Source organism: Dendronephthya gigantea, unplaced genomic scaffold (assembly GCF_004324835.1).
Source record: "Dendronephthya gigantea isolate DGI-Jeju-01 unplaced genomic scaffold, DenGig_1.0 000030F, whole genome shotgun sequence".
Taxonomy (NCBI): domain Eukaryota; kingdom Metazoa; phylum Cnidaria; class Anthozoa; order Malacalcyonacea; family Nephtheidae; genus Dendronephthya; species Dendronephthya gigantea.
In genome coordinates, this window is record NW_021163040.1 from 382853 (window position 1) to 394922 (window position 12070).

The 12070-nt window shown below is 36.9% G+C and overlaps 2 protein-coding genes across 2 annotated transcripts; both read left to right on the forward strand.

Moving 5' to 3' along the window:
- The first annotated feature begins 4246 nt into the window (after positions 1 to 4246).
- Positions 4247 to 6488, forward strand: LOC114524213 (proline-rich protein 13-like). Its single transcript, XM_028545353.1, has 5 exons — positions 4247 to 4354; positions 4449 to 4520; positions 5071 to 5094; positions 5449 to 5475; positions 5772 to 6488. The coding sequence occupies exons 2-5, from the start codon at positions 4460 to 4462 to the stop codon at positions 6188 to 6190; spliced, it is 531 nt and encodes a 176-aa protein (XP_028401154.1). The 5' UTR covers positions 4247 to 4354; positions 4449 to 4459; the 3' UTR covers positions 6191 to 6488.
- Positions 6489 to 8167: 1679 nt separating this feature from the next.
- Positions 8168 to 11902, forward strand: LOC114524222 (translation initiation factor IF-2-like). Its single transcript, XM_028545364.1, has 7 exons — positions 8168 to 8182; positions 8702 to 8794; positions 9079 to 9162; positions 9568 to 9624; positions 9992 to 10036; positions 10126 to 10227; positions 10924 to 11902. Exons 2-7 carry the CDS (start codon positions 8710 to 8712, stop codon positions 11556 to 11558), a joined length of 1008 nt encoding a protein of 335 aa, XP_028401165.1. The 5' UTR covers positions 8168 to 8182; positions 8702 to 8709; the 3' UTR covers positions 11559 to 11902.
- Positions 11903 to 12070: the final 168 nt, after the last annotated feature.

Below are 12070 nucleotides of genomic sequence, written 5' to 3' on the forward strand. Positions count from 1 at the left end.
CAGAGTATTTATACTTTTAGCCTCCCCCAAAAGTTCAGAAATATTCATACGCCATTTTTATTCGTAAGCACATGCCTTAGGCGATATTATAGTGATAAATGTCCCACAAAACCGAGGAACCGAGTAAAACTGCAAAAGCCCCAAGGCAAAGCTTTGGAACATTCTAAAGTTTTCCAGGTCATTCGGAGCAAGGGACGCAAAAAGCTCACTCACACTCCGGGTCGTAACGATAGAAGCTTAATTGGGGGGGGGTGAATTTAACAATAATATAAGAATATAGGCTTGTAATCACCGAGCCAGAGGCGAATAATTGTTTTAGTATAAATTTCGAAGTGTTTACAAAAAAGAATCAACACAATTTCATAAAACATTATAATTACTTCAAATTTCTTATTTGAAAAAGAGCATCAAAAAGCTATAGTAATGACTATCAGTAATGGCTATACATGCAGGGTGTCCCAAAAAAAAGTCCCCGCTATTGAAATGAAGCTTTTGTTGGAATTTGAATGCATGATCAACGCAGTAGTGTTTAAATAGCATATTTATTAGGTTGAGGCATTCAAATAAAGCGACTTGCTTTCAATTGGGTTTATCATAATATTAAGGCAATCAGATTCGAACAAAGGCTTGATTTCAATAGAGGGGACATTTTTTTGGGACACCCTGTATGCATGACCACTGACTATCACTTCAGAGACAGTGAGTATGACCAATCAGAATGCAGCAAAATCAATAGTACCTCGAAATTCAAACTATATATTCATATATTCTGCATGAGTGATGTCTTTTGTACACTATTGTTCCTATGATTTATACATGCATGAATATATCAATGTACACCCCCCCCCCCCCCCCCCGCAATAAAGCTACGGTTCTGCTCTCGCTCATTAATTGTGACAAACAAATTTTGTTAAAAGAAAAGATGTAAGCATCTTAAGGTAAAACACTGAAAATTAAGCTTCAAAACCGCCTCGTGAACTATGAGAAGATTGAGTGACTCATAGCAAGTCTTATACAGGGTGTCTCAAAAAAAACGCAATAGATAAGCACCTCTGGGCATTGAAAATGGCTCATAATCCTTCATTTAAAATGCTAAAAGTTAGCTAAAAGTCAGCTAAAATTAGCTGAACTATGGTGCAAACCCGAACAATATTAATATTCTTGCATATTTAAGTGGTTGCTTTTTGACGCGCTGTTTAACAAGTGTTTTTCTATTGCATGCATATATATCTGTGGGAACAATGCATGCCGAACAGACGTCTATAGATTTTTTCTCTGTCTGCTATCAATTTTTCCGCGCACGGACAAAATAACTATCAACATACCGGGCCGAGAGAACTATCCTATAAGTATATATCGATGTACTGTACAGGGTGTATAAAAAACCCCGCAATATTCATGAATGTCCTCTTTGTTCTACAACACAAAAGACGTTTGGTCTCTGGATTGCGAGAAGGCTTGTAATCATATTCTAGCGGCACAATCGTCGGTAAACAAAGTCGGGTGCGTAAACCAACGAGCTGAATTGAAAGTATTTAATGAGTAAAATTTATTTTACAAGGTCGACAGTTAGCATTCAAGTTATCATGCACGACAATAAAAACTCGTTGTTCGGTTGTTAGCTGCACCATTATCAGTTTAGCTGATTTGACTATTAGCAGTTGAACTGTACGATTATAGAAGCCATTTTAAAATCCCAGGGGCATAAAATCTATTGAGCTTATGAACAATATGAATTTTAGAATATTAAGTGGTTGCGTTTTTTTTGAGACACCTTGTACAGTATAACTATATTACTTTCAATCACAGTGTCTACTATTCTTTGTAAAGCATGCACAATTGTTTGAACTCTTGTTCATTTACAAACAATAACGTGGATTCCCTGTTCTCTGCAGCCAATCATAGCAAGCGAATTTGATCGGAGGCAATCGGAGGCCAGTTTGAAGAAACAGTCATTCCGATCAAACGAAGCATGCTAGCTGTAATTCATGCATGCTTGAGCATTGTTTTGCTGTAACGTTACGTGTAAAACCATTCGAAGTCTAAAAGAAGAAAACTTTTCATGATTAGCTAAAAAAGACGACGCTTCTCTTGAAAGCCTCTACGTCTATTCAGGTATTTAAAAGTAGTGACTTCTAAATTTAACCCGCTGTACGGAGCAGCGCTTCTTGTCGACAAACGCGTAGGCATTGTTGGCGGTTGCTGCTATATTCAGACAGTTCTGCTCGCGTTATTTCTGCTAAATCTTATAATGATTCGATAAGGTTTACAGTTATAACTTTGGTGAAACACATACTGATACTTTCCGTGTCTCAGTTTCTTTTAGGTGGACGTTTGCGGACGAAATGTGCAAAATTCTGAAGGAATGTTAGAAGCGGGTTTTGGAGTTAAGGTCACAGCTAAATTTCTGTGATTTCCTATATTATGGAATAAAAGTAAGTGACATTTTACCACACTTCAATTCATCAAAGCACCAACAGCGGCACGCGCCATGATTTGGCTTTCGTGGCTGATGCATGGCTAATCCGTGGTGAATACTTCAGTGATTTTACGACCTGAGATCTGACCTTTTTTGACTAACCATGGATATTTTTCACTTGGAATTTCTGAACTGAAAATGATCTCTTTAGAGATCAAGTTTTGCGCTGTTATCCGGTGTTTTTTCATTCGAAAAATTGCTGTAGTGCAAAGAATCGTGTTGCGACGACTGAATTAAAACAAATATTCGATCCAGCTGAATTCTGATCTGAGCTCTGCGAAGTCTTCTCCGAGGCATGTGATGTGGAGTACGCACGGTCTAAATTAGACAGTGCTGACCCGACTATAAGAAATGCATGCACATATAGCTGTAAATTGTTTAGGCCGCCAATGCGTGCAATCTGACTAGTAAAATCGCGTCGATGAAAGGAAGGAAATGTTGAAATAAATTCGTTGAAAGTTTGCGAAGCATGCATGAACATACAGAGCGACATTTTGTGTCATAAATGGATTATGGATATATTGGTGTAGAGATAGTTCAATCTATGTTCACTTATTGAACACGACTGCATGGCAACCCTTGTATGGAAGATCACTAGAGTGAAATTATACCTACCTAATTATACCTTTAAAAGAGAGGCGTGACTAACAATCCACCTTCTTGGGTTTATCTCACGGGACTTAAGGTACATTGGCGCACTAATTCATAATCTCGATCTTAAAATATGGCAGTTCAGTAGGTATAATTAGTTCATTTATGTACACTTTAGGCCGCTTTGGTCAGAACTTTGTTGCGAAGGACTTTTCGCCATTAACGGGGTGCCGCTAATGAGTTAAAGTGGTTTTCTTTTGTTCACCGGGCAAAAACGTCAAAGTGCTTTTCTCTGTCTGTGTCATTTTAAAATTTATAGACAAAGCTGGAAAAAGTATTGTTATTTCACTAAATACCATTGTGCATTAGCGTCTTTTTTCCCCTCTACGGGTGTCATAGGAATTTAAATATAGAAAATTCTGTCATAGACTAAAACTTTGTTGCTCACGAAGTTTTCAAATAAACCAATAAAACTAACTTACACATATTACATTGTCCACAAACTATAAACTCTGTAATTTTATTCTATTTGTTACTCGGTCGTCGGCAAACTTTGCTTATTTCATCTTTTCCGTGCGTTCATGCACGCACGTTTCACACTGAGATCTACTGGATTCAATGTCTCAGAGCACTGTGTAATCGATACAAAGAGCCCAGTGGCTAAGAAAAAGGTATTGGTGTTTGGGCACTGCTTCCACACCATGTGTGCAAGGCTAATTATATCAAAGTTAATTACGTTCAGATATTATAGGATTGCGCTTCAACTGCATGTATGAATTTTCCGTTGCACCGAATGCCTACTCTTCGTCATCAAGACTATTATTTTTGCACGCAATAAATATTGAAATTGTAAAGTATTTTTCTAGACAATGCTGGTATTTATAGGGGATTAACTTCTTAATTTGGATTATCCTAAACTGATGCTTTAAATTGGTTTTGAGGCAATCCCTTTATATAAGAAGATTTTCCTAATAAAACTATTTTGAAAATTTGTGAACTCTGGTGTGACGCAAATAAATGTTTCTCAATCAATCGGTCTAGGCGCGAAGATGAAAACTCTTTTGTCACCCCTTTGTGACATCTGAAAGTCTTACAGGTTAATGAAACGCTTGAATGATTTCCCAAAGATCAAAGATAATCTAAGCCAATGAGAAGGCACAAAGTTTAGGTACCTGACACGGTTTGATGATCATTGCTGGTAGTTGAAACCAAATCAATTCTTCTCGTGAATTTGTTAGTACTTGTTTGTCTTTATATCGTCGAAGAAGCTCTAATATAGTCAAAGTATGTGTTGTTTTATTTTTGCTTTGTTTTCATTCAGCTATTTGTTGAAGTATCACATCGAAACCAAGGCTTATTTCGTTTTCTTTCTCACTAGAGGACGGCAAGATGATGAAATCGTTTCTTGTCGCAGTTTTTACCATTGGAGTGATCCAGGCCATGCCAACCGGTAAGTTAAAATTAAAAGTTACCTCGTTTTCTTTTCGTCTAAAATAAACAGTTTGAAAATGAAATCTATTCTATAAAAGCATATAAAAATCAATTTGTATAATATACTTGTAAGGTGCAGGCTTCCAAAATAAAAATAGGACAATAACGCAACTGTTGTATAATAATGTGAAAGTGCTTCGTGTATTATATCAATATCGCTACGAATTTTGGGTATCGGCCAGAAACTACCCTATTAAACTATATAGTACGAAAATACCCGTCCAAATCACCGAAAGATAGACTTATATTTTTATGTCAATTTCTAACTCTGGCCATTCGGGGGTATATATTGTAAACATTTTTCGAAAAATAGATCGAATGAGACATACGTGAAGGTTGGTACTTGCATGGGTTGGTACATACAGTTTGTATGTCTATCGACATCAAGATATTCTATCGACATCAGTTTACTGATTTGGTAGGGTGGGTAACATGAATATAAAGAAAAAAATACACAACTTTTCCACCATAACTAACAAACTGAGGCAGCAATTTCATTTATCTTACAGATTTCAAAGTGAAGAGAGCGGCAGGTAAGGCAACGATCACCGACCAATTGTATAAATTCGTGTAAATTGTGAGTCCATTCCATTCTGAAAAACACCATGTTAGAATGCAATGAATTGCTCAGCAGTATTTAGGGACAAAATTCGATTTACGGCAAAAAAGAGTGATATAATTCAAGGAACTTTTGTGGAGAGTCAGGCAATATTTTGCTCAAAATATGCAACTCTGCTTACGAAAAACAATTGGCCCGTACACAAACTATGCAAGTAGTTGTCTATTCCCCGATTTCTAATCCTATCCAGATCTTAAGATAACACTTAGGTTATGTCGTCATAATTGCATGGCAAAATTTTAATCTATTTCTCTTCTTGTTTAATTAGGCAGTGGAAGTGGAAGCGGTAGTGGAAGTAAGTAATCATCTTTTGTTTTTTTCGGTATTAAAAACATGGCTCTCTTACATTTAAACGCCTGGCCTATGTTGACATTTGGACATTAGGTTTGTAGTGAATTCAGCACAGTAGGACGATAAAATTATTTTAGCTACCATTTTTTTATACATTCCGTGTTGATATCTGCACGATCAGTTAGGTGAAAGCTCGACAGCATTAAGATAAGCAATCGTATATCTTTCTGACTGGTACAGCATGATGGAAAATGTTGTCATAGCACGGCAAGTATAACCAAGAATATAATTCTATTTTAGGTGGTGGTGGCGCTGCTGCTCCGCCCGTAGGAGGAATGGGATTCCCAGGTATGGGGATGGGTATGGGTGGATGTCAAATGCCCATGCCACAGTGTCCACCGGCCAACCCATGCGGTGGTCAACAACAACCAATGTGCCCACCGCCAGGTGGTAACCAATGCTGTCAACCACAAGGAGGAATGGGCATGCCTATGCCTATGCAAATGCCAATGCAAATGCCTATGCCAATGCCAATGGGTGGCGGCGGATGTGGAATGGGATGTGATGACAAGAAGGAGAAGAAACTCAAAGATGAGGAACGCAAAGAAAAGAAAAAAGGCAAGAAATCGCACAAAAAACACCACAAGAAGCAACACAAGAAGCAACACAAGAAGCACAACAAGAAGAGCAAGGCACACCGCCACCACAAGGACGAATAAATATTCTGGACACATGATATTTGTTCTTACAAGTGGACATTGACTGTATGTCTACTGTGTAATATTTAACCAGATTTGATGAGGAAGTGTGTAATTCATAAACTGTACAGTCCATCCAGTTCCGTGATTATCTTAATTAACATGGTTCCGGAGGTGACTTTTGAGTTTTAAGCATCCTTCACAGGTTAGCGCAATATTGCATGATGTGTTTTTTTTAAACTCCATGTATGTAATTGTGTAGAAAATATATAGTCAATATTTTGCGATAACATTAAAGTGAATTTTTCTGTCAAAATTATAACCTCTACATTTTATATGGCCTGTGCAAAAATTGGACGTTCAAAAATTGCAGCAGAAGCACATTTATACGTCTGTGTTCCACAAGCTGAAAGAATTTCATTTTGATTTTACCCTTCTTGATTTTACCCGTTTTTCTTTGAATGGATGTGAAGTCAGTCGTATGTCAAATATACAAGCAATGTATAATGTACATTTAATACATAACTTTGTGTAAGTCGCATATTTTAGCTCTTGTATGAGCCGCGTTTGAGTCCCATGAAATTTTAACTTATTTTTATTATAAGACGTGTAGAGAACTTCAACTTCAATTCAGAGCCGAAAGTAGATGCAATAGTTATGGAATGGGCATATTCTTCTAGGCATTTCGCGTATCTTCAAAAGAATTCCGTGGGGCATAATGAGTATATGAACATGCACCCCAGTCAGGGTATTGTCTATTTGTCGTCTCCTTAATTTTTTGCACGCTAGCCTATTTCATATCGCACCAAAGATATTATGCGTATCCAGGCGGAGAGGATTTTGCCTTTGGATCCTTTTTTTTCGGAATATCTTAGAAAGTAACAAGGTTACTAAAATCAATAACTAACAATAAGCGATTGTTATAAAAAATGACGATTATCAAAAAGTGCTGTATTGTCATTCCCCTGTCTCGGGGTTCCTATGCGTCACGAAGTCTCAAAGAGAGCCAGCAGCGCCGTTCAAACACTCAACCTGACCGCAAAAGAAAAGAAAAGAAACATTTTTTGAATGCTCATTACCATCATTGATGTTCTTCATTTCCACTTCTTCGTTCACATCCATTCCACTTATCTCGACATTCGCGCACGAAATTCTCTGGGTAAAATGACATTCAGATGCATGTAAAAAATTAGTGTACATGCATGAAGCGTGTTCATTAATACAAGCTATAACTATGATTACCACTGTTTACTGCCAACAAAGAAGCTGAAAACTGTTCGCGTGTTCACAATAGACTATGTTTTAAATAAAAAAAACAATCAGCGACTTAGTAAAAACAATTAATGCTCTATTATTGAAATCTATAATTCGTTAAAAAATTAAAAGAAAATGATAGACGTGTATTCAAAAGCATAACCTGCCTCACGATTTATTCCCACTGCCCTAATATTTTGATGTTTCATAGACGGCGAAAATAATCGGGCAGTTTGTACTTGCTTATTCTTGATCAATTCATAATAAAATTTGCGTTAAGAAATGATTATGACTTGAATAATTATAAATTGAAATTTGCATAGCGAGACTTGTTAGTTGTTAATTCATCGGGCTGGCTACGCTGCTCCACTTAGTCAGTATATTGCGTAACTGATTTTTTCCTATCAAATCTATTGTTTTTTTTAGAAATGTTTACAATGAAAAAATGAAATATTGCATGATATCATTTAGTTTTTTTTGGAGGATCTTATACTAAGTAATATAGTATTCGTAAATTTACTCCACACAGGTTCACGCATATATATAGCTAGCTTAACTGCCCGTCAGTTATGGAGACAAAAAACAGAAATGTAGAAAAACGTTGTAAAAGCTAGGATATGTAGTATTTTAGTGCAATGCATTTGGAGGAACGACACCAGTAAAACGTTCCTGGTGTTTGATAACATCATTTTACACCTGAGTTATTTTGGATGGAATTAACAGTCACGGTGTAGAAGAAAATAAATAGAATTTCTTCAGGTATGACAATACGTTTATTTCATCCTTAAAATTTGTATGCAACTGGATAAATTACCGCGATATATAAAGTAAACTGTTAGTTTAATCTGATCTGTTTAGGTGAACTGTTATAGCGTTAACGATGTTTTTCTCGGGGCTAATCAGTCGAAACAAGCTTTCATTCACTAAACGTAAAAATATCTTCATCACTTCGAATTCTGTTTTGAAATATTTCTAATGGCCTTGGTACGTCATATGCTAAGCCGAAAAAAATAGCTGTTTTAGCCTAACCGAATTTCACTCGTTTGGAAAATCTCGAGAAAGAGATATTCATTTCTAACAAAACACATTGTATATTGCCTGAAATTCTTAAACACTTGACTCCATTATTCTACAACATTTATTACAGATAGTTTAAATCTTTTGTCTTACCTATAACTATAACTCTATAGTTATAATAGCTAGTTTATTATCAAAGTTTGATTTTAAAGATAAAGCTTGTACATTCAGACACCTATTTACATCCATATCTTTACCTAGAGATAAACATGGCTGCATTTTCGCCATTGCGAAGGTTTGTTTTGGTTGCTTTTCTCGTTTGTATTCATCGAAATTACGCCAAGAGAACCGAAAGTAAGCAAGAGACCATGAGTATTATTTTTTATTTTTAAGCAAACAACAATTCTTTACTCCCCGATTTGCCAACTCTCATCATTATGGACTTTATACCTGCTTTGAAGAAAACACATTTTGGCTGGATTTTGGGATGAGCGAAGTATCGAGAATAAAAATATATGACAAATCCCCTCTACGGGTTGATTTGCAATATTTTAGAGCCACGTGAAGCGACAGGCACCGAATAGTGTGTTTTCAAAAAAATTATTCATTATTAAATTGATATTTTCTGTTTGCTCTAGTCAAGGGGGACCTTGGTAATCTCGATTCGCAAAAAGCGGAAGACGTACACAATGCTGTGTCCAAATTACTGCAACATAAAATTGGTATGCAATTAAAAGTAGACCCAAAGGGGTTATAATTATTAATATTCCAGTAGGGGGAAGGCGGGATGTTCTGTGCCCAAATCTTTTTGTAGAGCATAAATATAAACCACACTACTGCTGTCCTTTGGCAATCAAACCGTCCCTATACATGTTTTCAGCTGCCCTTTTTATTAACCAAAAGTGCCCCTAGAACAGGTGCCCCCGCAATCTCTGGATGCATCCTACGCCCCTGACTGGATCGTAAGGCTCGATTTCTCACAACTGAAAGGAAACTGTGCGAAAGTTTTTATTTGCTCGAAACCCCCCATCCCCCCCCCCTCCGCCTTGAATAGACATGAATATATTTGCGGGATATGTTTGCGGGATATGAGATGATTGAAAAAATGTATTTTTCTTTTTTTCAAGGTAAGAAATTAAAAGAAGCTGCGGACGAAGTAAAGCATGCTGTCGACCATGCCTTAGGTACATAGAATATTTTTGCTTTTTATGTAACTTTTTCACATGATCCGCCTTATTTAAAACTGATGAATTGATTTAATACCCGCCTCACAACATGGGATAAGTCAAAAGCCCCAGTTACTACCACACATTGTATTTGCTGATTATATAAGCAATTATGGTCTTTTGGATCCATTGGCGACTCTCGTCCAGAATTGTTTATAGGCGGTGAATGAATTCGATAGAATCGCCAGTTAGAGTGGGGTGGTTCATTTTTATGAACAGTAAAGCTTTTTGCACGGAAAAGTTCATATTTACAAACATATATAATTAGATTGAGCATGTAGAACTAAGATGATGTAAGGGATTGATTTGCACCTAATTTTTGCAGGAAAACATCTTGACAATGCTCATCACATACTCAAGAACAAAAACGGTACTAGAATATGAAATACTGTAAAATACATCAGTGCACATTTAAAACAATAAAAGGTTTCCTATTCATTAATAACCTATGCGTTTTAGCTGATGTTATTGTCATGGATCCAAAACTCAGTAAACTTGTGAAAAATGCTGTCAAAGTAGGAAAGAAAGAAAAGCTTAGGGCCAAAGCTCACAAAGCTCACGGTAAAATTCAGTTAATTTCATGTAAAAAAATACTTTAGTTTATTAATTACAGTTAGCTATTTCCCAATCGAGCAGAGTACTAGGCCTAGTCGCGAACCACAAAGCATCGATATGGACTGTTTGGAGGGACAAACGATTTCAGACTTATATTTCCTGTCCCTCAAAACAGCCAATAGATACTTTGCGGTTCACGACTAGACCCAGTGCCCTACTCGATTGGGAAATGGCTAATATACAAAAGAAAACATATCGTGTCATGTCACTAGTCACACTCATTACACATCTCATGTCACATAATCCATACAATCTATTGCCTAAACGATTTGGAACACAGGCATCATGATCACGCAAGAAATAAAAGTACAATACAACAGATGAAAATACACTACTAACATTACCTAACACTGAAATATGGTGAATACATAAGTACAGAAAACATCAGTATATTTACATTCAGTACAGCAATTTTGTTCAATAAAATAAATAATACAATAATGCAGTAGCTCACAATGAAATATGGTACAAAAATATTATAGCACAGAACAGAAGAAAACACTATATTAGTATTATATTTATTTCTTCAAAAAAAATTGGTCATTCATAGTTGCTTGGTCATATTTGACGATACTTAATTGATATTTTGTTTACACTGTAAAATGATACGGCAATGAACAGGATGATTTAATGTTTTTCAAGATTCTCATCATTTACGAGCTGGTTTTCATGGAGCCCAACGCAGACCTATGGGCTTCAATCAATATGGCAGGAATCAATACAATCAAGGATTTGGTGCACAACCTCGTTACCAGCAGGGACAGGGATATCCGCAGATGCAAGGATACCCGCAAAGGCAGGGATACCCGCAGAGGCAGGGATACCCACAGAGGCAAGGATACAACAACATGCAGTCACCTTCAGGATATCAAGCTAATCAAGGATACACAGGATATCCGCAATACCCTGGAGGCCAAGCGCAACAAGGTACTTATCCTGGCACGCCTGGATACACCGGGAACCCTCCTACCCAAGGTTATCCTGCTACCCAAGGTTATCATGCTAGCCAGGGCTACCCTACGCAGGGGATGACTGGCGTCCCAGGCCAAGCGTACGGTGCGCAGCAATCGCAATACATGCCAAATGGATGCTCTCAATCCTGTCAACAAAACTGTTACCTAATGTGTCCGAGGAAGTGTTGCAGTGACAAAAAGAGTGCTATGGCCCACCACAAGAAATCAAAAGTACATCATGTGCCAGACGACAAAAAACATAAAGTACATCACTCGAAGCATGCAAAACATCATTTGAAAAAAGAGCACAAGAAGCACGAATAATCAAGAACGTTACCTTAAAAAGACAAAGAGATTCAATTATATATCATTTGTATAATAATTTCATTCTTCCATATCACGCAAACACATCAATTGAGTATAGCTTCATGATTTAGTGCCGGAGTGGTTTGGAAGTAAGTTAATGTCACTGAAGAACATGCTTATTGTTTTGCCTCAAAACCGTGGCTAGCGTCTATTGAGTCATTGAGACGACCACTGATATCCCAGAAAACACTCCCTTCACTGACGTATGCGATTGTTGCAAGGTGTATAAGAAGAGAAGAAATGGAGGCTATAATTTTGTAATCACTGAGAAAAAAATTAAATTCTTTAAACTTTACGTGTAACTATTTAGCCATATTTCTTAGGCTTTCCAAAGACCTTCTACACCCTCTTGAAGTTAGTGTGGTGATAGGAAGTAAGTATTCTTGGTTCTCATATGTCGTTATAATCTCTATTAGATTAGACACTATTTTAGCTGACACTACAAATCTTGTTTCTCCTCTTTAAGAGAG